The sequence below is a fragment of the Drosophila nasuta genome, chromosome 2R (assembly GCF_023558535.2).
Source record: "Drosophila nasuta strain 15112-1781.00 chromosome 2R, ASM2355853v1, whole genome shotgun sequence".
Classification (NCBI taxonomy): Eukaryota; Metazoa; Arthropoda; class Insecta; order Diptera; family Drosophilidae; genus Drosophila; species Drosophila nasuta.
Genome location: NC_083456.1, coordinates 33,086,875 through 33,112,120, shown reverse-complemented (window position 1 = coordinate 33,112,120; position 25,246 = coordinate 33,086,875). Strand labels below are relative to the sequence as shown.

The following is a 25,246-nucleotide window of genomic DNA, read 5'->3' as shown; positions in this document are numbered from 1 at the left end:
CTTGAATTATTCTATGCAAGTAACAAAGTAAAGTATAAAGCGACCCATATAAATGGCTGTTGGAATATGGTTTTTTCGTGGGCGTAGTTCGAGAGGGTATGGCATCATCGGTGTGCCATAACTTGTTTAATTTGAGGCTTCCTGCACGTTTCCTCTTTTCCCCAAATTGTTTTAGATTCTTTGCACGTTCGAAGCGACGCTTTTCAGCTTCAGCACCAGCTTCAGTTGTAGGTTCCAGCTTCAGCTACAGCTTTAGCTTATTGCACGCTGTGCAATGGCAATGGCAATGTGAAAACTCCCACCTGAGACCCTCAATTCATTGGGAAGCTGGCTTTAGCCCCACTCACGTCGCTGCCTTCTTCGCATCCCCATTGTAATTGGTTAAGTCACTGCCCTCGCTCTCCTTCTCCCCTTAGGCTTCTGCTCAACCTGCTCAAACAAAGAACTGAACAGAACAGAACCAGCCAGCAGATGAAGCACCAAAAACGCTGATTCAGGTCATTGTATGTAAAAATTAATGGAACATTTTCCTGCAACGAGAATTTCATCTTTTCTTTTCACGTTCTCGTACACCGGCCTGTCTGCTCTTTCCGCTTTTCCGCCTTGCCGCATTTCCGTGAAGCGTTCCCCCCCTTGCCAATCAAATTGTAGTTCAGAATCCGCAGTCCACAGCTGCCATCAGTTTTTGTAGCTAGTTTTTTGGTTTAGCTTGTCGGGCAAAAGTTTAATTTTCATTTGTGAGTCGTGAGTTCTTCGAGCACGTCAACATCCTGCAAATTGCACGGCAATTGGCAACCGCAATCTTTATTCATACTCGATATACATTCGATTCCAATGATTTTGTCAGATATTTCAAGTTGCCAACAATTGCATTGCATATGCGAATTTAAGCGCTCATTAAGTCGCTGGAAAGTTGTTCAAATATTTTAACTATTTTACGACGCCTGTGCAGCAAACTGAGGACTAAAATTGTCGACTACGGGAATGGAATAGGTTGGGTTATGGAATTTATGCAGACTGCTCAAACTTTTCCCATTGCCAGCGTCCTGATTCCGCCCTTTCTTTCGTCGTAAAAGGGTTAGTATAATGATAAGACAAAGAGGGAGAATTGGGCGTATCTGCTGGTAAATGCTCTTTAACTTATTACTGCGGCAGCTGACTGACGTCGTTATGCCAATCATTTCTATTCCCCCAAAACCACGAAACCTTCAAGCGAGGCCCATTTAAGTTCTATGTTCGTAGTGCAATGACACTCAATGCTAGTCACAAGATTAAGCAGAAGAAGTTTGAATCTAATCATCTGAAATGTTGCTGCGAACAGCAGCTAAAAATGTCATTGGATTACGAGTACGAGTACAGCGAGAAATTCGTTTAAACAAAAGCTTAAGTGCTTGTGCAGAACGCAGCGGATATTCGCATTGCAAGGCACTTCTTGGCGTGCTCATATTACTGGCTTCCCTTTCCCACTTTAGTCCTTTAAGCAGAGACGACTCCGATGGCAAAGGGTCGCCTTTAAAAATTCCATGACCCTAATTTTTTCGGAAGCAACTGCAACATTTGAAAAACTGCAATTAGGCTGTAACATGTCAGAGGGGAGCAAAGGCAAGAAGGAAATATAGGGAGGTGGCGAGGGGGCGGTGTGCGTCTGCTTTTGGGTTAAGCACATGTTATGTTGCAGTTGCAGTTACAGCTTCTACTACTATACTATAGTACTGCCATATATAGTAGTAGGAACTGCTGCACGCTTAACGAGCAGCGCGACGCGGACAGAACGACATGACTGAAATGAGACTCGACTTGGCAGCATGCGGCAGGCAGTCTGTGGCATCCAGTTGCAAATTCTGCTGCGCTGCGCTGCTCGCTGCTCTCTGCTCTGCAACTCAAACGCAGGCAGGTGCAGACTGTGGCAACATTGTCGCTACCCGTCAGCCATCTCCGGCGTTGCTTTTGCTGTCTTTACAACAACTGCGACTGCACAAATATGTGCGCTATGCTATCTGTGTGTGTCTCTGTTTCTAAGTATGTCTTTGTGTGTGTGTCTGTGTGCTCTGTGATGGCTACCCGCAGTTGGTGCGCTCTGCATGCATGACAAATATAATTGCAACACTTTGTGGGCGTGTTTGAAGTGACAAGAATTTTGACACCATTTCGGTCTAAGGACACATTTGTTTGCATCTTTAACTTAATTTGACGCCGACGGAGTTCTTAATTAAAGCTGTCGCTTTTGTCTTCCTCTCCCTTCTTTTAACCAACTCCTTCCTTTTCCTTCAGAGCCATCCAAACTTCAAGAACCCAAGTATGCAAAAAGAGAAATAAAAGTAAACCTTGCCTTCGGCTGCCCAAGCTTAAATACTCATGCAGTCGAAGACATAGTTTCCACAGCAGCTGTTTTCCCTGTTGCAGTCAACCAAGTTTTGTTTTACTTTCCCCAACTCAAACTTGAAATTTCCCTCAAGTTTTGCATTTGCATTTTTACTAGGTCAACACTATAAATTAGAGGCATGTAAATAGTGTGCACACATATTGCCATGCCAAATATCTTTAATTTGTGGCCAGAAAATAAATTTAATTTCTCAATCGATTCTTCGATATGGTAGAAGTCTCTATCAAGATAGCTTTTGAATTGAGCAAACAAAGCAAATACAGTCGTAAAAGTAACATTGCTTGCATACAAGACATATTACTATGTAGATTATCTATAATCTTTTGCCAGTTTACCGTACCAATTACTCTTAGACACGAACTCTTTCAGCACGAAATTTTTCTAGAACGATAAGAAATTAACATGCTACAACATTACACAACATTAAAGTTGCACATTTAATAAAAAAAGAAAATCGTAAATACTTTAACTCAAATTCAATTGGTTTGCACACAAGCCCAATTTTAATTCAAAGTCTAAAATGAAATTTATTGCCAAAATAAATTCCAATTCCGCATTGATCCAGATGCGTATTCAAGAGTTGGATTTGACATAAAGCAAGACTCCTTCGAAACACCAAATAAATAGTTAAACAAGGCTACAGAAGATGAAAGAAGTAAAACTTGGGGGATTAAAGTCGCTAACCGAAATGTTTGTGCACAAATGAAATCTAAATAAATAGAATAAAAGTTTGGCAGAGCACGGATTGAAAATAGTTTCAAGACAACTTTAAACCAGAGCGATTTAAAAGAAGACTAAACTCATTGTCTGCTTAAGTGTGCGAATATCAAGTATACGTAATGAAGTCGGACATCCTTAACCCATTCGACCCTTTTAGGCGAACAATAAGAGAGTCGCCACACAATTGTCCCTCGGCACACGGTGCATAGATTAAACTTGATTTATTATAGACTTTTCCTAGCATACGAGAGAGAGTACAGCGATAGACTGAGAGCGGCTTAGGCCGTGTAGGTGCTGGTGTCAAAGCCGTTGGCCAACATCTGCTGGTCAATCCAGCTGCGAGCGGTGGCAACGTTGGCATAGGCCGCAGGAACTGCGTCATTGCAGCCAATGCCCCAGGCAACAATGCCGCTTTGCTGATAGCGATTCTCGGAGGCAAGGCCAATGGGGCAGGCGAGTGGGGCACCACCGTCGCCCTGGCAAGTGTCGATGCCTCGCTGGCCTCCCGCACACATGAACGAGCGATCCAGGGCGAACTTGGGGCCGAGGCGAGTGCCACGGAACTGCGTCTGGCAGGTATTGAAATCGACCACAGGCAGCGGCACGCGCTTCATGATGACGCTGTACTTGCCGGCGGCGCCAAACACATCCTTGCCCCAGCCGGTGGAGTAGCAGGTGGTGCCAGCAGCGGGCGTGGCTCCTTGGGGCGGCAGACAAACCACATTAATGTGATCCGCCAGCTTGAATGGTTCTGTCAAGATGACGAGCGCAAAATCGTTGGCCACATTCCGCACCTTGAACTGCGGATGTGTGATGATGCGTTGTGCGCGTAGCTCCTGGTATGGCAATCGCTCCCTCGTTGTCTGTGCATCCCACTCGCCAGCGCGAACTAGGAAAGTGCCGGGAGCATGCGGTGCCACACAATGCACGGCCGTTAGCACCACCTGTGGATGGATGAGGGAGCCACCGCAGAACAAACTATAGTTGTTGGCATGCAGCAAGGCAATTGTCCAGGGGAACTCGCCGAAACCAGCCTCGTTCTGGGTGGCGCCCGTCAGCGTAAAGTCCAAACCCACATTGCGTATGCCGCAGCCTTTTGGTTGATCCGGCCTCTTTTCCAGCGGTGTGGGATTCAAAACTACGTCGCGAGTGCGGTTGCCGGCACAGCAAACATCGACGGAGGAGGGACAGACGGGATCGTCGTCGCTGAAGCGAATGTCAATCTGTCCAAAACCGTCGAAGGATTCGTCCTCGGTGATACTGTTCGTCGAGGGATCGCACATGTAGTAGGGCACACAGTTGCAGTTTGCTTGCTTGCCACTGACGGAGTTAAAGTCAATCACCGGATTGTTGCCATCGATTGGGTCGGGAGTCACCACACGGCCAATGCCAGTTCCTCCACCTGGGTTTCTGGTCTGTGCTGGCGTTGGCGATGGCGAGTTCGGAATTGTGATCTGAGTTGGCGTTGGCGAGCTTGGATCTGTGTTGAAGATATCTGCAATGTTGCGGTCCAAGATCGATGAGGATTGCTGTGGTGCAGCACTGGCAACCGCCAGCAGAGCAACAGTCAAGATAATTGCAGGCGACATCTCGATCTCTGAAATAGAGTTGTATTGAGTGTTGATGAGTTTGAATAAATTCGCAATAGAAAGTCCCCCAATTAATGCTAATAACAGTATTTCGTTAATTAGCGCGAGGGAAATTTTCTAATGAAAACCTGAGAATCCCGTTTAACTTGTTTCGCAAATTTAAGAGTTGTCAGAACAAATCGAAGCGAGCAAGTTTACATTGTTGAACGAATCCCTGCTATATTTGTATTTGTATTCGCACGCACACTCTCACAGCCTCACACTCACACGCCCACTCAGCAGGTTGTTTACTCATAAATGTCAACAATATTTCAATGACGTCAAAATTAATTCAAATGGATTTTCCCGCAAGCGTAAAATCTGGCTAAAGCGAACAGCTAAAACGATTGTGACTAACCTGGTTTTCAGATAGTGATATTGGTATTGGATTCGCTCTTGTGCAGTTCCGCGATAACCTTGACTTTTGCTCCAAAAAAAATCCCAGCACAACTTTTGATTATCGCTTGAGTATTATTATTAATCTCTCGGAAGCCAGACAAAGTTTGTAAACTTTAAATCTGCTAAGCGGCCACCTGAGCGTTCTGACCGCGTTCGAATTTCAATTACGACTAACTCGATGAGCTTCAGCTCGATCAGATACATTGCACGCATGAAGCGAGCTTTTGAGTGAAAGCTCTCTCTCTCTCTCTTCGGATCTGAGCTGCTGATAAGAGAGAGAAGCGATCTTGAACTTACGATCGGAGAGCCATCGCTACTCAATACTCTTTCATTAATCACAGTTGAGCTTGTGACCAGCTCGATTGGGAAACCGGTTTCCGTTGTGTCTTGGGCCTTTGGATGAGCAGCTTGTTCATTGTCCATTGTAGGCGTCCCTCGTTCGTTTTATCAATGCGAATTCTAGCACTTGCCATAATACTTATTAATCATAGACTTATTGTTGCAGCCGAGTTGGCAGACTGCCTCCTACCTCAAAGTCAACTCAGTGCTTATGGCGATTACTCAATAATCTCCCCCCTATCTGGCTTTAGCTCAAGTTGCCCATTTGCATAGATAACAACGGCAAGGCAGAGTTCTGGCCTTCCACTCATGCTCACTATAAATATTTTATTTGACACTCTCGGCCAGGAGAGTATGTTGCCCCAAGCACATGAACATTCCTATTCACACTCACATGCGAATACATACATGTATGTATGAATGTGCACAGAAGGTATGCAAAATCTAAATCGTTTGATTGCCATTGATTGTGGAGAATGCCTTGGGGGCATTTCCTGGCAGCAATCAAGCCATTTTTCCAAATTATTAGCAACAATCAATGATACTCTTTAGCCCAGAAAGTGCTTTAAAAATGCTAACACTGTTTCTCTAGACCATAAGTAAAATAAAGATATACATTACAGCCATATATCCTTACAATTACTAAGGTAATTAGTCGAGCATACCAAGGAATATGACAAATAGGGTAGTAGTGGGAGGAATCTAATATATTCTTGCTTACCTGCCAAGCTATTTGTGTTCTATCATTATAAATTTAATAGTAATTACTATGCACACCAAATATTCGAATTTCTCGACTAACCATATACCATAGTATTTGGTTCTGTATTCAAATTAGGCGAGGGTGTTTTGATTTAATGGCATTATTGTTAATTGTAAAATAATAAATAACAAATTATATTTCAAATTCTGCAAAATAAGAACGAAAATATTAGATTTAGATTGTACATATAATGCATTTAAATTAATCAAAGCATATCTATTAAAACTATTCAATTTCCCGAGTGCACATTTATCTACTTCTGTATCAAATTGAGCGTGGGAATCCTGCTGTAATTCTAAGTAGTAATTAGAATAGTTGCTTGCACTTCGAATGCAACATGTGTTGCGGCATCTATGTATCAATATGTGTCTGTTTGTCTACTGAAGGGTGTGTGTGCATATTTATTAGAATCAATCACATATGCATACGCATGCTATTAAGCAAGTTCAACGAACGGTTTTTGCGATTTACATTTTGCCGGTGGAAGCGGCTTGTTCAAGTTCATTAACTCGAAAATCATTACAACAATTAAAACCCCCTCAAATGTTTTTAAACATGACGAACTGCTTTGCACCCTACAAAGTAATGTTGCAAACACCCTGTAATTTTCCTATATTGTAAAACAAACTTTACGTATGGAATATCACACCTTTCTTGATAAGCATGATGGAATAAATGATCAAATAATATATATTCATAAAAATAACATTAATGATGGATTCAAATTAGAAAGCTGCCTATCATAGTTTCGTAATAGATTTAAATATATTCAGAATAGTTTAACAAACTTTAAAGAAATGCTAATAAGGCGCGGCGCTTTAAAATGTTTGTTGCTTAATGAGGTTACAAGCTCAGTTTTTAACATGCACACAATTACATAACATTTTATATTTATTTACCATACTCGTATGTTGCAACTTAATATTTCATTTACTTAGTAGTTATTTTAATTTGAAGAGCCCCGAGGAATCACAGTGCAATACGAAATCCACGGTTTATTCATGCAATTCGTTGATTCTAATTACTAGGGTGTGAGTGTGGTCAAAGTATTCAGAATTTACCATTTTTGATACCTTCTGGAATTTGTAATACTTATTTCCCATGACGGCAGCAAGTGTATAAAAGCAGCCCTAGTCAAATTTGTAGGTACAATTGCTGTATTGGATAGCAGTTCGATCGCACTCATTCGCAATCGCATTCGCATCAGTTGGATTACATTTGACGAAGGAAACGCCTTAGCCATATTATTTGGATTTATTCACCAAAAGTGAAATCTGTGCAAGTGAAAGTGATAAACAAAAGAAGCTCCTTAAAAGACATTTCCAAAGACACTATCTTCGATAAGCAAAAGTGATTAAAACCCAATCAAGTGCAATGGCAAACAATATGGTCTTAAAGAAGGATAAGAAATATTCCAGATCCCGCCCCGATACGGATGGCGATGATATTGTCATTTCCGGAATGGCTGGCAAGTTTCCAAACTCGAAAAATATTTCCGAATACGAGTACAATCTCTACAACAAGGTGATTAAAATGTTACTCATATATGTGATTGATAACAAACGAGTTTACAAAATGCGACTAATGTGACGTAATTGTGAAATCTGTATTACAATCTAAAAATTAAATTATTATTTCAACATTTTGAAATGACAGAAAGTGGAATTTTTTGTGTGAAGGAAGTTTTTTTAATGAACGTTGTTTTATATTGTAAAACTGAATTCTATTCATATTTTATTTATTCACAAATGTATAATATACAATTATTAATATATGTATATTAATATTTTCATTCATTTGACGAAGCTCAAGTTTATTCAATTAAGGTCCAATAGAACTTAGTTAAACTTAATATATTAACTTGTGTGACATATTTATAATTTGTCAGGTGGATATGGTGGATGACGATGAGCGTCGCTGGCGCCACTTTAACCCAGAGATTCCCAAGCGTTCAGGTAAAATCAATGGACTGGAGAAGTTCGATGCCACCTTCTTCGGTGTGCACTTCAAGCAGGCGCATACAATGGATCCTCAGACCAGAATATTGATAGAGACTGCCTATGAGGCGGTCATCGATGCTGGTATCAATCCCAAGAGTCTGCGTGGCACCAAGACTGGCGTCTATATTGGATCCTGCATCTCAGAGTCGGAGAAGACCTGGTTCTATGAGAAGGTGTCATCAGGCGGCTTTGGCATCACTGGCTGCAGTCGTGCAATGATGGCCAACAGGATCTCATACTGTTTGGGTTTGGAAGGACCTTCATTCCTGCTGGACACCGCTTGCTCTAGTTCGATGTATGCCTTAGACAATGCATTTAGTGCGATTCGAAATGGCGAAATCGATGCAGCAATTATTGGAGGATCTAATCTATTACTTCATCCATTTGTAACGCTGCAATTTGCAAGACTTGGTGTCTTGGCTCCCGATGGCTTCTGCCGCCCCTTCGATAAGGATGCCAGTGGCTACACTCGATCGGAGACGATCAATTGTCTCTTCTTGCAGAGGAAGCGCGACGCCAAACGAGTTTACGCTAGCGTTATTTATTCAAAGACCAACTGTGATGGCTACAAGCCAGAAGGCATTACTTATCCCTCGGGCAAGGTTCAAGAGAAACTTCTAGAGGAATTTTACAAGGAAATCGATCTGACCCCCAATGATCTGGGCTACCTGGAAGCTCATAGCACTGGTACCGTCGTTGGTGATCCAGAGGAATGCAAGGCTATCGATAGCGTGCTCTGCAGTCAAAGAGCAGAGCCTCTTTTGGTAGGATCTGTCAAGTCGAATGTAGGACACTCGGAGGCTGCCTCAGGCATTTGTTCCCTGGTCAAGGCTTGCTTTGCATTTGAAACCGGATTGATAGCGCCGAATATTAACTTTACCGAGGTGAAGCCATCGATTACCGCACTTGCCGAAGGCCGTTTGATTGTGGTCAAGGACTCGACACCGTTGCCCAAGCCCTACATCGGCATAAACTCCTTCGGCTTTGGCGGCGCTAATGCTCACGCTATTCTGAAAGCATTTCCCAAGCCGAAGACAAACTTTGGCCTACCAGAGGATGATCTGCCCAGGATTCTGACTTGGGCTGGCAGAACCGAAGATGCCATCAACGAGATCTTTAATGCCATCGAAACAAAACCGCTGGATGCCGAATTCATTGGTCTGCTGCAGAATATACAAGAGGAGGATGTGTCGGGATTGGTGTTCCGAGGCTATGGTGTCTTCACCAAGAACGGCGTGGAACCCACGAAGGCTGTGGCCCGCGATGTCCAGCATTACACTGGCCTAAAGCGTCCCATTGTCTGGGTGTACAGTGGAATGGGTTCGCAGTGGAACGAGATGGGCTTGTCCTTGATGACGATTCCCCGATTCCGGGAATCTGTTGAAGTTTGCCACAAGACTTTGTTGCCCATGGGATTGGATCTGATCAACATCATTACCTCAGATGATCCAGCCATTTACCAGAACATCCTTAACTCATTTGTGGGCATTGCTGCCTGCCAGATTGGCCTGACTGATGTTCTGCGCTCTCTTGACTTGGAACCCGAGTACATTATTGGTCATTCCGTGGGTGAATTGGGCTGTGCCTATGCGGATGGAGGTCTGACCGCTGAGCAAATGATCCTGGCTGCTTATTACCGTGGCAAAGTCAGTGTGGATGCGGAGAAGATCAAGGGATCGATGGCTGCTGTTGGCATTGGCTATAAGACAATCAAGCAGATGCTGCCCCCAACTATTGCGGTGGCCTGCCATAATGGCGCCGACTCCTGCACCATCTCGGGACCTATTGAGGATGTCGCCCAGTTTGTGGCCGAACTCAAGGCCAAGGACATCTTTGCCAAGGAAGTTCCCTGCTCAAACATTGCCTATCACTCTCACTACATTGCTCAGATGGGCCCGCCATTGCTGGCTTACATGAAGGAAACCATTCCTAACCCGAAACCAAGGACTTCCAGATGGCTGAGCACCAGTGTACCCAAGAGCGAATGGGAGCAGCCCGAGCGGAAGATTTGCTCCGCCGAATACCACACGAATAACCTGCTGAATTCTGTGCTCTTTGAAGAGACCTTCGCTCTGCTGCCCAAGAATGCACTGACCATTGAAATAGCTCCTCATGGTCTGTTGGGTGCCATTCTCAAACGTTCCATGCCCGGTGGCGTGCACATTCCTCTGACGCATCGCGGAAACAAGAACAACGCACTGTTCTTCATGACAGCGTTGGGCAAGTAAGTTGGGAATTGAAAATATGTATTCTAGTACTTTAGACATTCCCTATATTTTCTCTAGACTCTATCAGAATGGCGTCATGGTGCCCGTGTCCAAGTTGTACCCCAAGGTCGACTTCCCAGTCTCACGTTCCACGCCAAGCATCAGTTCCCTTATCCGCTGGGATCACAGCGAGGACTGGTTTGTCACCAAGTATGAAAACATGAAGACCAAATCGAGTGGCGAACGCGTTTTCCCCATTAACCTCGCCAGCGACAACGAGGAGTTCATGAGCGGTCACGTCATTGATGGCAAGATCCTTGTACCCGCCACCTGCTACCTGCAGTATGTCTGGGAAACTTTCTCCTTGATGTATCACGGTCCCAGCTATATGGACGTGCCCGTCGAATTCGAGGAAGTGCAATTCCTGAGGGCTACCAACATGTCAGTGAACGGCGAGGTTGAACTAAACGTGATGATTCACTACGGCACAGGACACTTTGAGGTGAGTTTAAAAGAATATATTCGATAAGCCAGAATCTTAATATTCTTATTGTCATGGCAGATTACCGAAGGAGGCAGCTTGGTGGTTACAGGCAAGATCAGGGAGATTGAAAGCCCAACCATACCGGAAGTATATCACTTCAAGCAAGATTCGGACTTCCCAATGGTCTCCAAGAAGGACTTCTACAAGGAACTTAAGCTGCGTGGCTATCATTACAATGGTGCCTTCCGCGCTGTGAAGAGCGCACGCTCCGATGGACTCTACGGCCAAGTCGAGTGGAACTACAACTGGGTAACTTTCATGGATGCAATGTTGCAGATCCAGATTCTGGGAACAGATTCCCGTTCGTTGTTGTTGCCCACTAAGATTCGTAAGCTGCGCATTAATGGCGTGCATCACTTCGATCTGATGACCAAAATGGACCCCGAAAATCGTGTCTTTGATGTCTATGTTGATCACAAGTATGATCGCATTGTTGCTGGAGGCATTGAGCTGACTGGTCTCCATGCAAGCCCAGTACAAAGACGTCGTCCTCCTGGCATTCCAGTGCTGGAGAAATACGAATTCATTCCCTATCTACCAGCTCCGGAATTATCTCCATCGAATGCCGCTCGTCTCTGTGTGCAACTAGCTCTGGAGAACATTGCAGTAATGAAGGTCAAACTAGTGGAAGTGGACACTGATGGCAGAGACACTGTGTTAGGCAAGTTCACCGAGGCGATCGAAGATTTGCCAGTCATTACCGGCGAATACATGTACCTCACTGACAGAAAGATAGAGGAAATACCCGCCATTCACGTAGAGAACGGCAAATTGTCGACACTCTCAAATTACCACTTTGTGGTAGCAGGAGGCATCTGTGGCGAGCTCAACGAGGATGTGATTCAGAATGCTCAGAAGGTGCTGGTGGACAATGGTTACCTGTTGATCCGAGAACGTCCCACAACGAACCTGGCCAACCTGAAGTTGCCTGAGCAATTCCGTCTCATTACTGTGATTCCACTCGACAACAACGAGGAAGTCTATTTGCTGCTGCAGAAAATCTCTAAGAAACTACAGATCCAACCAACCGTGGTCAAGGTATCCGACAATGATTCCAGCTTCGAGTGGCTCAATCAGGTGCAGTCTGCCATCAGCATAAAGAGCCCTGTCGTTGCCTACGCCTTTAAGGAGAAGCTTAATGGATTGGTTGGTTTAGTCAACTGTCTACGCAAGGAGCCCGATGGTAACCTGGTTACGTGCTTCTACATCGATGATCCGCGTGCACCCGAGTTCGATCTCGCAGATCCATTCTATGCGTCGCAGTACTCACTGGGCTTGGCCTTCAACATCTATCGTAATGTAAGTAGCTATCTTAAACCTTTAAACTCCTCACTGACTTTCTCTATTCCATAGGGCACCTGGGGCAGTCTCAGACATCTACAGCTGCCAGCGGTCGACGAACTGAAGCCCAGAGTAGATCACATCTATGGCAACGTGATGCAGCGCGGCGATCTTTCCTCACTGCGGTGGTTCGAGGGACCTTTAGCGCCCGAGGATTGCATGATAAAAATCGCCTACTCCTCGCTGAACTTTAGGGACGTGATGCTTGCCACTGGCCGTTTGGCTGTCGAGCTCTATGGCAGCAATCGTATAGATCAGAGTTGCGTGCTTGGCTTCGAATATTCGGGCATCAATACGCAAACAGGTCGACGCATCATGAGTATGGTGGTTAAGGGTGGCGTCGCTTCTTATGTGGAAAAGCCGTCAAAGCTCATCTGGGACATTCCCGACCATTGGTCTCTGCAAGAGGCAGCCACCGTTCCCGTTGTCTACATCACAGTTTACTATGCCTTCTTTATGGCCACTGACATTCGCAAGGGAAAGAGCATTCTTATACACGCCGGAACCGGAGGAATCGGGTTGGCTGCAATTCGCGTGGCCTTAGCCTACAACCTGGAGGTGTTTACCACTTGCAGTACTCCACAGAAGAAGCAGTTCTTGCTCGACACCTTCCCTCAGCTTAAGGGTAAGTTAGCATACATTCAAAATGAATTATATTTATTGACACCAAAACCTGGCAGAGTCGAACATTGGCAATTCCCGTGACACTTCATTTGAGCGCATGATACAGCGAGAGACCGATGGCAAGGGAGTTGACTTTGTGCTGAACTCGCTCTCTGAGGACAAGCTGCTGGCATCTGTGCGGTGCTTGGGACAATCGGGCCACTTCCTCGAGATTGGCAAATTTGATATGGCTAACGACAGCAAACTCGGCTTGGGCGCCTTCCTCAAAGAACTTACCTTCCACGCCGTCTTGGCCGACAGCCTTTTGGTGGCATCTGATGAAGACATTTGGGTAATTACTCCTTCCCCCTTAACTGCTCTAACATGCCTGCTTAATTGAATTCACATTAATCATTTGAATGCGCAGCACTTGAAGAACCTCATTGACTTGGATATTGCCAGTGGCATCATCCAGCCGCTGCCAGTCACCGTCTTCCCTGCCCACGAAATCGAGCAAGCCTTCCGACACCTCATAGGTGGCAAGCACATTGGCAAGGTTATCATCAAGGTGTGCGAAACTCCCGAGGCTCCCGAGACACTTCCTGTGCGTGTACTCAGCCAAGTCTACTTCAAGCCACACATGAGTTACGTTATTCCCGGTGGACTGGGTGGTTTTGGCATGGAGCTGGCTGATTGGATGGCGCTGCGAGGTGCTCGCAAGCTGGTGCTTAGCTCCAGTCGTGGCATAAGCAAGGATTATCAGTCCTACAGAATTGCGTAAGTTAGTTATTAAATGACATATAGTTGTATACTGAAAAACTTTTTCTGTTACAGTCTTTGGAAGACCTATGGCTGCGATGTGGTGGTCAACACAGCTGACATTTCCACATTGGAAGGTTGTCGCCATCTACTACAAGATGCAGCCAAGCTGGGTCCAGTCGGTGGCATCTTCAACCTGGCTGTTGCTCTGCGAGACGGCATCTTTGCCAATCAAACTGCCGAGCAGTTCGTAGAGAGCTTCTCACCCAAAGCAGTGGCCACCAATCACTTGGATGTCTTATCCCGCCAACTGTGTCCGCATCTTGAACACTTTGTAGTCTTCTCCAGCGTTTCCTGCGGTCGTGGCAATGCTGGACAAACCAACTATGGCATGGCCAACTCTGTGATGGAGCGCATCATTGAAGGACGCTACAGGGATGGACTGCCAGCCAAGGCTATTCAATGGGGCGCTGTTGGTGAAGTTGGACTTGTGGCTGATATGGCAGAGGATAAGATTGACATGGAAATTGGAGGCACACTCCAGCAGCGCATCTCATCCTGCCTCCAGGAATTGGATACCTTGCTCACAGCCAAAGCAGCGATTGTGGCCAGCATGGTGGTTGCTGAGAAGCGTTCGGGTCGTTCTGGAAACGAAAGTATTATCGATACAGTGATGAATATCATGGGCATTAGGGATCTTAAGTCGGTTTCCCTGGGCACCACCCTCTCCGAGATGGGCATGGACTCACTCATGGCTGTGGAGATAAAGCAAACTCTTGAACGCGACTTTGAGTTGGTCCTCACACCTCAAGATCTGCGAGCACTCACCTTCCAAAAGCTGCAGGAATATGTCGAAGCCAGGGAGAAGGACAACACTGATGCCGTAAAGATGATATTCGCATCCGAGGGCAAGCTCTTGGGCATGGATCTGCTGCTACGCAATCTGGGCGATGAATCTCACTGTGATCAAATCATGTTTGCCCTCAAAACAAATGCGGCGCCTTCAAAGCAAAGCGTGCCGCCCAACATAATCATTCCTGGTATGGAGGGCACAGCAGGTCAAGCTTGGTACAACATTGGCTCAAGCTTACAGAGCAGAGCGAATGTGCTGCAATTGCATCAGTTTGCTGGCCTGGAAACAGTCAGCGAGATCGCACAGCAAGCTCTGGAGGTAAGCGACCTCTTTTTGTCACCAACAACTCACAGAACTAATCCAATTTTATTGCAGCACGTGAAAGCGCAGCTGAAGCCATCAGATCCCTTCTACCTCATTGGCTACTCATACGGCTCCTTTGTGGCCCTGCAGCTGGCTGCACTCCTTGAGAACCTTGGCTTCCGTGGCCATGTCATGCTCATCGATGGTGCGCCGCATTTCCTTAAAAGACTAACAAATCTCCACCTGGGCGAGAACTTCTCAGACAACGATCTCTATGACCTGCTCTTCTCGAGCATTGTCAACCAAATCTTCCCCGAGGAGACCAAGGAGTCGGCGGCCGTCATCTTCCACAAGCTCGACACGCTGCAGGAGAAAATGGATCTGTTCATGGAGTATGTGGACAAGCAGAGCGCCTACAGCAAGGATTACTCCCGCACCATGGTCGAGGCCATGTTCCGCAGAGTGAAAATGGCAGCCAACTTTGACTTGGACAGCGTAAAAGACTTGAAGTCACCTATTACGTTGGTGCGACCCGCAGAGGTCTCGTTGCAGGATATCGAGGAGGACTATTGCGTGTCGCAGCTGACATCGGGCAAGGTGACGCTCAAAGTGATCGAGGGCAATCACACAACCATGCTGGATAATCCCGTGCTTCCACAGCTGATCAATGACTTTGATCCTGGTCTGCTGGACGACAAGAACTTTGAAGAGTACATTCGAGACTCGAAGGCAGTCGCCGTGGTCTAAACCAACTTAATTATTCTATACTATATCCTATGAATAACCAGCTAACCACTTAATCTTAATCTTTAATCCAACCTACACTTGCACTAATCCAGTTTCCTAAATAATAAAAACAAACATTTTATTTAACACCAAACCTAACTGTAGTCTGACTCGCTAACCAATCTTAATCCAATCTGCAATTGCAATCTCTAATTAAATAAGAATAATAACATTTTATTTTAAGGACACACACTTTGTCAACTAGTGATTAACGTGGCGTCTTCATGGCTTGCTGCACTGTCTGCTGGAGCAACTGCATCTTGTGGTAGCTGGCCACGTTGCTGAAGGTACTGAGCAGCGTCTCAATCTCTTTGCCGCTGATCAGAGGCACAAAGTTGCCAGCACACGTGCAGAACTCGGCGAGATTCTCGCGCTTGATCTCGTTGCAGCGGGCACATCGCAGATCCTGCAGCACAAAGGACATGAGCTTGCGTTGCAACACATCAATCATGCGCATCTCGATCTCCTCGTTGTCGTAGGCCACATAGCATTGGGCGCACAACCAGACAGGACTGCAAGGAGAGAGAGAGAATGAAATATTAATAAAACTGGTAAAATGAAGAGCAGAATTCACTACTCACATTCCATCCTTCATTGCGCGCTGCTTGTCCTTGCAGAGATCCAAGTCGCGGCAATGGTTGCACGCCTTGCAGATCACCTCGTTGATAATGTACGTGTCACAGGGATCCGTCCACTCGGCGAGATCTGAGAACTCGCCAATGCCCACCAGACGAAGCATGTTGCGTCGCAGCTCGTTGATCTGCTCTGCCAATGCTTTGTCCACGCTCAGCACCTTCACCAACGTGCGAATGAGCTGCAGGCCAGGACTCGACTTGCCTTTGCCATAGTTCTTGTGCAACTTGAGCACCGAGTCGAAGGCTGTGTGGGATATATCCTTAATGGCCTGCTCCGTGCTCTTGCGTTCCGCCATCGATTGCATGAAAAGACTGAGCAGCGATTCGAACTTCTCGCGACATTCATTCTCATCCGGCAGCTGCTCGGCAATGGTCCAGTTGAGCTCGAGGGACAGCTCCTCCTCTTCCTCATCAGGTAGCTGCTGCTCGTCTTCGACTGCTGCCAGCTGCACATCATCATCATCTTCGTCGTCGTCCTCCTCGCCACGCTCATGCCTGGCCTGACTTTGGCGCAACGTTGTGTTACCCGCCACAATTGAGGACACGGTCTCGTCGATGCCCTTGGGCAGTCTGCCGCGTATGCCCGAGAAGTTGGACTGATCCAGCCAGAGCATAAAGTTCCAGCACTGCTCGAAGCTCAGCTGTATGGAGTGGAACATCTCCTTGTTGCGCAGACTCTGCACAATGTAGTCTACATAGCCCAAGGCATCCGACACCGTCTTCTTGCCCGAGCTGAGTATGATGCGATTAAAGTCTGCATAGACAATGCTGGCACCCAAACGCTTGAACTCCGCAATGATTCGCAGGAACATCTTGCGCATCAGATTGTTGAGCGAACGCCGCAAAGCAGGATCGTAGAGCAAAGCATTGCTAGAGCGCACCCAGCGATAAAAGTGCACGATCTGAAAGTCGGAGAAGATGTTCTGATTTATGGACACCTCGCGTAGCCATCCATTCACCATGGAGCGCATGACGCGAAATGCGGCGGAGCACAAAGCAGTCTCATCATAGCTGGGCAACGTGGCCGCCGGCACAGTGCCAATCATCTCCTCCAGCGAGGCCTGCGGCATCACATCGAACGTAATGGCCGAGGAGGCGCCTTCCATCTCCTGAATTTTGTTCGACTGCAGCAACGCACTCACAGCCAGACTGTCCAGAGCCAACTCCACGCAGACATCACCATAGAAGCCGGCGCGATTCTGTACCACGCTGATGCTCTCCTCGAACTCGGCCAGCAGCCGACTGTCGTCCGCTTCCCTTCCACCCAAATCTGGACGCGTGCTTGCAGACCACCAGAGCACAAAATTGTGCTTCTGCAGCAGGCGGGCGAAGAAGAGATCGGCGCCAAAGAGCACAGTGTCTGGTGGCATGTTGCCAATGGGCACATGGAAGTAGCGACACTGATCCAGCATCAGTTCCAACACATTGTTGAGGTTCAAGAAGTGCCGCACCACAGCTCGAGCGCCTTGACGCTGCCAGTCGAGGCCAGAGAGTAGACTAGCATCATCAGAAATGTGAATCTGCGCCTGAGGGAATTCCAGCAGCACAGGCATCGCTGTGCTCAGTTTTCTCGTCTCGATTGCCGTCTGCAGGCAGAGCATCGTTGGACCCAGCTGCTCCTGCTTGTAGGCGGAGAGCGCACGCTGAATGTGTCTGTAGATTTGCTTGACATCCACCTCGATCAGAATCTCGAAGCTAAAGTCCTCGGCAGGCAGCTGCTCGGCCTGAGTGGTTTGCTGTAGATTCTTGAGCAGCGCCAGACGCTCGGCGGTGTAGAGTTGCTTCATGTTGGGCATCTGATTGGTGCGAACAGTGTCCAGGGCAAAGACAAAGGCCTTCTTGCTGGGCAGCAGGAAGAGCGCCCACATCTCCTTCTTGGCCGTAGGAATATTGTGCTGGTAGAGATACAGCTTCCTCAGCTTGTTGCTCGCCTGCAAATAACGCACATGAGACTGCGGACGCTGTTCCAGCTGTTCGATGTTGAATGTCTCCAACTCCCGCGTGGAAAGCAAGGCCAGGCGACGCGCCTCCTCGCGCTGCACGCCACAGATGCAGCCCATGTCCATGAGAGCGCGGAACTCGAGCGTCATCTGCGTCTCGTAGATGCCCTCGATGTCCGGCGTGGCCAAGTCCGCCAGCATGCCCAGGCAGTTGTCCCTGAACAGCTGCTCCGGCACGCTGTAGCGATAGAGATTGTAGACGGGACGCGATCGGGGCAGCACGCGATTTACCTTGCGCCACAGTTGTCCCTCCTCTGGCGGGGCCGCACTTCGCTGATTCACATAGAAGATACGCGGCACTGTTAGCTTGATGCGATGCAGTTCGTCTCCTATCAAAGCCCACACTGTAAAGTGTCCTAGATCATTCACAGGCACGAGTTGAAGTATCTGCCAGGGTTGATCGAGCAGCATGCGCTGTGCCCGTCGCAGAAATCCGCCCAAGGTAGCGGTGGCTGTGGTGGCGCGAGTTGCTGATGCCGAGGTGGATTCATCGCCTCCTCTGGAGCGCTTGTTTTGCTGCCTGCAGCGTTGGCGCTGCTCCTGCTGCCACGCCCACTTGCGCTTCTGGAAACGCACCCACTCCACAATGGTCTTGCGTGTCTCTCCTATAGCAGGAGGCGCTCCCAAAGCCTGTCTCCAGGTCTTGGGCTGTGCATCTCCTTCTGCCTCCTCGCCATCCTCCAGCTGCACTCGCTTGCGCTTAGTCACTATGGGCCTGCCTGAGGAATCTTCCTGCTGCTTGCCCGCCAGATCTTCCATATCTCCAAGCTCTATCTGCTTGTCCTCGTCATTCGTCAAAGCTGCTTTGGGCCGCGGGCGACTGGTGAACATCTCATTAATGCGTCGCTGCTTCAACACATCATTCTTCTCCAGCATCTTCTTGTGCAGCCAGTCGGGATGTTGCACCCGCGGCACAGGATTCGACAAACCTTGCAGCGCCGCAGGAATTGTGATAATCTTCTGTATCGTGCCGCCCAAGCGTTCGATATAATAGTTCCAATCCAGCACATCCCGAATATCCGCATCGCCCATGGTATTGTCCTTGAGCCAGCGTCGCAAGTGATGGCGACGCACACTCGCCTCCGACTGGAAGATGGCCAGCGGCACAGCCCGCTCTGTGACTGGGGCGCCCTCGGGTTTCTTAGAGATAATGTACTTGCAGGCGAGACCCGCATCCTTGACCATCTGCTCGCCCAGAAACTCGGCCAGCCGCTTAGCTGTAGAAATCGAAGTGCTTTTCTGTGCACCATATTCCTCCAGTTTCTTGGACATGGACTTGTTCTCGGCAATCAACTCGAAGAGTTCCGAGTCCGGCAGATTCGAGCCACGACTGTAGAGCACATCCAGCCAATAGTCGGCCACCTTGGCTACCGAGGCGTAGCACTCCTCCAACGTGCTGCCCGCAAGGAAGGATTCAAAGACTGAACTTTGGAAGTTTTTGATCAGCTGCAGTTCGCCACGTCGCTTCACCTCGAAGCCCTTTAACTCAGCCAGTGATCCATCAAAGTTGAAGACCGCATAACGCTTCTTGAGCTTCTTTCCCTCCTCCTTAGCGGCGGGCAGCACCATGGCCAAGTAGGGGCCATCCACCTCGAAGAAGATGGAGTTCTCGTCACGCACCTCATAGGTGCTGTTGCCATCAGCATCCTTGCGCAGCTCGTGATACTGATCGTTGGTAAAGTGATCCTTGACCATCGTGTTGAGCACCGCATTCGGATACGATATGTTGATCTTCTTCTTTTTCTCGTGTGTCGTGTGCACAGTGAACTCCTGCGGAAACGAGCCCGGCAATATACACCAGATACCATCAGTGTCCAGCTCCAGCGGGCGTCCCACCTTCTCGATAATCTCGCGTGCCTTCGTGATGATGTTTGAGCCCGTGAGGCAAACGATGCCCGCCATGGGCATGGAATGCCAGCGAGCGCCACGTCGCATCACATAGCCGTAGAAGGAGTTCAAGATACACTTATGCGCCAGTTGCAGTGAGTCGTAGAGCACTTCCCTCCCCTTGGCAGCCTTGATCTCCGCCGCATCCCCCGAAGCGACTGCCGCATTCACAGCCGCCTTGGCGGTCTTCGTGAGTCCTTTGTACTCGTAACGACGATCGCGAAAGGCGCGCACGGTGTCCACATAGAAACTGTTCTCCTTCTGGCAGATGGTTGAGTTGCGTGTCTCCAGCTTTGTGATCTTGGTCTTCTTGTACGCCTTGCGACAGTAGTCCGAAAGTCGTTTTTTCTCGTATGCTGCCTGATCCTCCTTTGACAGCTCGTGAAAGGCGCGTGTGGCGCCACCTGGAAACAGCGGAGGAAACTTCTCCGTTTCCAGCTGCTGTTGAATCCGCTGGAACTCGTTGCGCGAAGCGGGCAACATCTCGCCACGCCACAGCCAATCCATGGAGCGTTTGCAGCGCACGCCGGGTTTATTAAAGTCGCAGGCAGCGCAGTCGAGATCGGTGACCATGGCCGAGGGCTGCAGGCGGTTGGTGAGAATGATGTTGGGGTACATGGCGCCCACATCCAAGTGATAGATGACCGGTTGTTCCAAGCGATTTGGAATATCGTGTAATCCCTGCAGCGCCTGGATGATCTCCTGCTTCACCTCACTCAAGTTGGTGACTTTATCGAGTGGAATTCCCTCCTCCACCTCGATGGCATGCTTGAGCACAGCGTCCACGTGGTCCATCAGCTGCTGCACCATGTTGGGATCCAGGCGAAAGCGACACGGAATGTCCGCGCGAAAGACACCAGACTCCAAGGCCTCCACATGGCCACCCACATAGGTCTCCGAGTCCAGCACGTGTCCCTCGTTGGACAACTTGTTGAGTTCACTCATATGCTTGTTGGGATAGACAATGTTAGCGTGGTAAGCTTGCACCATGAGCAGCGTCTCGCAGAGTGTGCCAGATCCTTTGCGCAGAATCTCATCTGGCTCCATGGGAATAATGGTGTTCAAGGCAAAGATGAAGGGATGCACATACTTCATGTACAAATAATAAGTGGCCACAGCATCGGAGACGGAGTAGTTGGACAGCACCTGCGGCTGCTCGACAGCCATGCGACACATGTCCTCGGGATCCAGCTCGACGGGATCGTAGCGTAACTTCGCCTTGGCCACCGCTTTCAAGCCCTGTGATCCCACTGGCAAATAGGAATCACGCTTCACCCAGCAAAGGCAATCCATGTGAATGGAGGGGCGACTCAGATAGTTTCCGTCGCGCATCTTGGAGAAACCTATCTCCTGCTTCATGTCCAGATCATAGACAGCGGCGCGCGTCTCCACAAAAGGCCAATCGAAGAAGTCGCCGTTGTAGGTTACCACAATGTGGGGACGCACCTCCATGATGTGATCGAAGAACTTCTGTAGCAGCTGCATCTCGTTCTCCTCGTTGAACACGATGAAGTTGCCCTCAAACTCCGGCTTTGGAGTGTACTCAAAGTCAGCCACATCGCTGGAGATGATCTCACGATTGGTGATCAGATATCCTTGGCCATCAATCATGTACGAGATCATCATGATCTGATCGGTTTGTGCATCGGGAAACTTCAGCGGCAACTTCGTAGTCTCAATATCAAAAGCAAGCACAACCGGCTCCGGTCTGTCGAGGATGTCCTGGCGACAGCTGATGACGGGCATCTCAGTGCCGCTGCGACAGCGAATGTTATACCACTGGCCACAGAAGATGCGCAGATCGATGGAGACGCGCACATGGTACGGAACATCGTGTTCCCTTATATCCATGATGCAGTCCATGTAATCTTGCTGCCTTTTGCCACTGCCATCGTCTGCTCCACTAGACTGAGCCAGAGAATTGGCCAACATCTGCATGTAGTAGGTATTGGACTTCTCACGCTCCGTGTTGCGACGCACTGCAGCCATCAGCTCCCTTCTAACTTTAGTCATAGCTGTTTGATTCAGAAATGAAAGTTTTAGGTAATGCTGCTGCAATCCCGAAAGATGATTAGCTAGATCCAGATCCTCCTTGGTGATGTGCTCCAGGCTGGCTAGCTGCCCGGAGTACTTGCGGCCCAAAAAACGCGCCACCTCCAGGTGCATGTTCTCCTCTGGACGAATAAGCAGATACGGTTTATAGGCCACGGTGCACTTGAAGCGGGATCCGTCCATCTGAATGAAGAACAAGTCGAGGGCGGCAACTAACCGACGGTCATCGTCCAGCACTTCGTTCTGCGCAAGGGTAATGCTATCTATTAGTAATATTATTATTTTGTTTATAGAAATGATTCTCTCACGGCATGCATGTTGATTAAGTATCCAGTGCGCTCCAAGCTGTCTTTGACCCTGTCGAAGCCATACTTGGAATCGATCTTGTCGTTCTCACGCGACTGCCGGTAGCCTGCCTCATTGAAGAAGTCGTCACTGGAAAAAAATATTGAGTATTTCATATTCGTTGTCTGCATTAAAAAATTAATTTCTTACCCCTCGGCACGAGTTTCGCTCACAAATTTGCCAGTGTTTTGCAGCACTTTTGCTTTGCCAGCTTCAGCCATTTTTATGTTTTCACTCTATCAACAATGGGGAATTTGCATTTTCTTCTCGTAATTTCAATTTGTTTATTTATTTTATGCACTTTGCAAATTTCGCACAATCTGCGTTGTTTATAGGCCAAAAGCGCGCGCGAATTTTAACAGTTTACGTTGCAGTAATCGATATGTTTTAACAGCGAACAGCTGACTGTCCAACAAGTTATCGGCAACTGTTCACATGATGTAAATAGTTTCTTTTGAATTCAATTCAGAGTTATATAAATTTAGGTAATTTTTTTTAGCGAGGAATTAAGCTATTTTCTTTGAATGCTTATTGTATAATGCATCGATAAATCCTCACAATCTAACAGTTTAATTTACTGTTGAACGCAAAATTGAGGCACTTAAAGTTGGCTGCAAGTTTCTGTCTCAACTTAACGAAACAACACAACAAAATTGATTACTTGAATAATTCTTTAGCCTAATTAATTAATAAATTCGTTAAAAGAAAAGAAACAAAAATTATTTTTTAGTAGTAACAAAATATTTTAAAGATGTTACATCGCAGGGTGTTACATTCGCAGAAATAGTATACTTTTTCAAATTTCGCGCCTTTTGGCACGCATTAAGCATGACCAGATGTCGGTATATCGTGTTGGGGTTAAAATGAATCTTTTTCGACATCTTACTCGGGGCACACTTCACTACGGAAGCAGCTTTTTAAAAAGCTTTTGGAAAGCTCTGTTTCTTTCTCATTTTAAATGAATGAATGATGTCCCGTTTTTTTAGGACTCAACAATTATTGGCTTGTGGCTTTAACTAAAACCATCTCTTTTGTTTTTGCATAAATCATAAAATACAACAGTTGTTTGCGATAAGTTTGAATGCGTGTCCCCAGATGAAACTATACCATGAATAGTCTAGTTTTATATATGTAGCTAAATTCTGTTTCAAACTGATTGATTGTTTTGAAGCGAATAGTTTGTTCTAGTTAAGTTTGTTGCCACTTGAGTTGGTGGACCTAAATATGAGCCTACATGCAGTCGTACTTTAAACATAGTCAGTTTTGCTTTGTGGCCGTAACTCAGTCGTTTACTGCTTGCATTGCCAGCTTGACATCAAATTACACACGCACACGACCAAATTCATTCATAAAATCCGGCTCACCTACACGCGTAGTAAAAATGCAGTCGGCAGCAAGCAACATGCACACACAGACAGACTGCATGCATTCACACACACCTAACACTGCGCGCAAGCGCTCTCTGCTTTTGCTGGCTCTCGCGCACAGATTACACTCTCTCTCACTCTCGTGATTCTCTTTCGTTGAGTTAGTCCTGTTGCGGCGTCGTCGTGCACTTGTCGCTGTCACTGTCGCTGTGCACAAAATTTAATTGCTCGCCCTGCTTGGGGAAGTTGACAATCTTTTTTTTATTTTTGTTGCCGCCGCAGCGAGTCGTCAGTCAACCATATTTGTTACACGTGTTCGTTATGCAAGGCTGCGCCACTGAAACAACAGGAGGGAGCAGGAGCCGCTCAATCTTATTGCCCTATGTGTAGCTGTTCCCTATTTAGTTTGCATCGTCAAACACTCACACCCATACAAAAGTAATTTATGCGAAAAGCGTTGCCAGAATATAAACACATGCATATGGATATGTGAGTGGAGGTATGTACATATGTATGTTTGTACTGTAAACCTGTTTGCAGCCTTTCTGGGAGCGCTTCACTGTGCACACAGTGGGCACATTTCGACAGTCGTGTGTCACTGTGCGTCGCTTGCTAAAAAATGATTGCTGCACACACACACGCATTCACACAGCAAATACCCATACACATGCGTGCCTCACACACATGTAGCGTTCTGACCACGCAGAGTTTTTTTTTCGCTTTTTTATCGTTGTTGTTCTGCTGCTCGCAAGCAACACTTTGTTTTTGTCGTTTGGGTAATTCTGATTTTCTTTTCGCTCAGAATGCATAGTGATGGGTGTGTGTGTGTTCTGCTCTCTTTCTGTTTGCGCAAAAATCGGCTCTCTTGTGGCTCCCACGCGCAGCACTCTCTCTTTGATCGTTAATGCGTACATTTGACAAAAATCATTTTGCATATTTACATAAGTACGACTGTCTGTGTGTGTGTGTGTGTGTGTGTGTTAGTGGGTATACAATATGCTATTTTATTTTCATTCTGTTTTGTGTGGTGTTCTTTATGTGCTACCAATACCAATGCAAGAGCAGTGCAAAAATTACTCTCGCTTTTTTAGCGTTATCAGTTGCCCCACACTCTCGAGCTCCACGTTTCTCCGCTCCTTCGCGTTCTGCTTTTGCTTCTGCCTTGCCTTCTCTGCTCTGCTTCTCAGGCACTTGCTCCGCTCGCTCAATTCCCTCCTCACTCACACACATGTGAGAACGCGTCGGCGTCAACGTCGGCGTCGGCGTGTTGTTGTGTTTGCTGGTGTTTCTGCTGCTGCTGCGCCGCTGCTTGCTTCAGTTTGTTGTCGACTC

General features: G+C 47.3%; 3 protein-coding genes across 3 annotated transcripts; 1 reads left to right on the top strand and 2 right to left on the bottom strand.

The window, feature by feature from the left end:
* Positions 1–3,309: 3,309 nt before the first annotated feature.
* LOC132786067 (phenoloxidase-activating factor 2) lies at positions 3,310–5,305 on the bottom strand. Its single transcript, XM_060792454.1, has 2 exons — positions 5,090–5,305; positions 3,310–4,700 (listed from the first exon to the last, which is right to left on the bottom strand). The coding sequence occupies exon 2, from the start codon at positions 4,690–4,692 to the stop codon at positions 3,382–3,384; it is 1,311 nt and encodes a 436-aa protein (XP_060648437.1). The 5' UTR covers positions 4,693–4,700; positions 5,090–5,305; the 3' UTR covers positions 3,310–3,381.
* Positions 5,306–7,383: 2,078 nt separating this feature from the next.
* LOC132783890 (fatty acid synthase) lies at positions 7,384–15,739 on the top strand. The gene is made up of 9 exons (XM_060789199.1): positions 7,384–7,756; positions 8,121–10,456; positions 10,518–10,941; positions 11,002–12,282; positions 12,337–12,949; positions 13,005–13,279; positions 13,355–13,704; positions 13,762–14,857; positions 14,915–15,739. The coding sequence occupies exons 1-9, from the start codon at positions 7,607–7,609 to the stop codon at positions 15,587–15,589; spliced, it is 7,200 nt and encodes a 2,399-aa protein (XP_060645182.1). The 5' UTR covers positions 7,384–7,606; the 3' UTR covers positions 15,590–15,739.
* A 49-nt stretch (positions 15,740–15,788) lies between these two features.
* LOC132783892 (DNA polymerase epsilon catalytic subunit 1) lies at positions 15,789–22,908 on the bottom strand. The gene is made up of 4 exons (XM_060789200.1): positions 22,698–22,908; positions 22,511–22,637; positions 16,210–22,445; positions 15,789–16,140 (listed from the first exon to the last, which is right to left on the bottom strand). The coding sequence occupies exons 1-4, from the start codon at positions 22,766–22,768 to the stop codon at positions 15,837–15,839; spliced, it is 6,738 nt and encodes a 2,245-aa protein (XP_060645183.1). The 5' UTR covers positions 22,769–22,908; the 3' UTR covers positions 15,789–15,836.
* Positions 22,909–25,246: the final 2,338 nt, after the last annotated feature.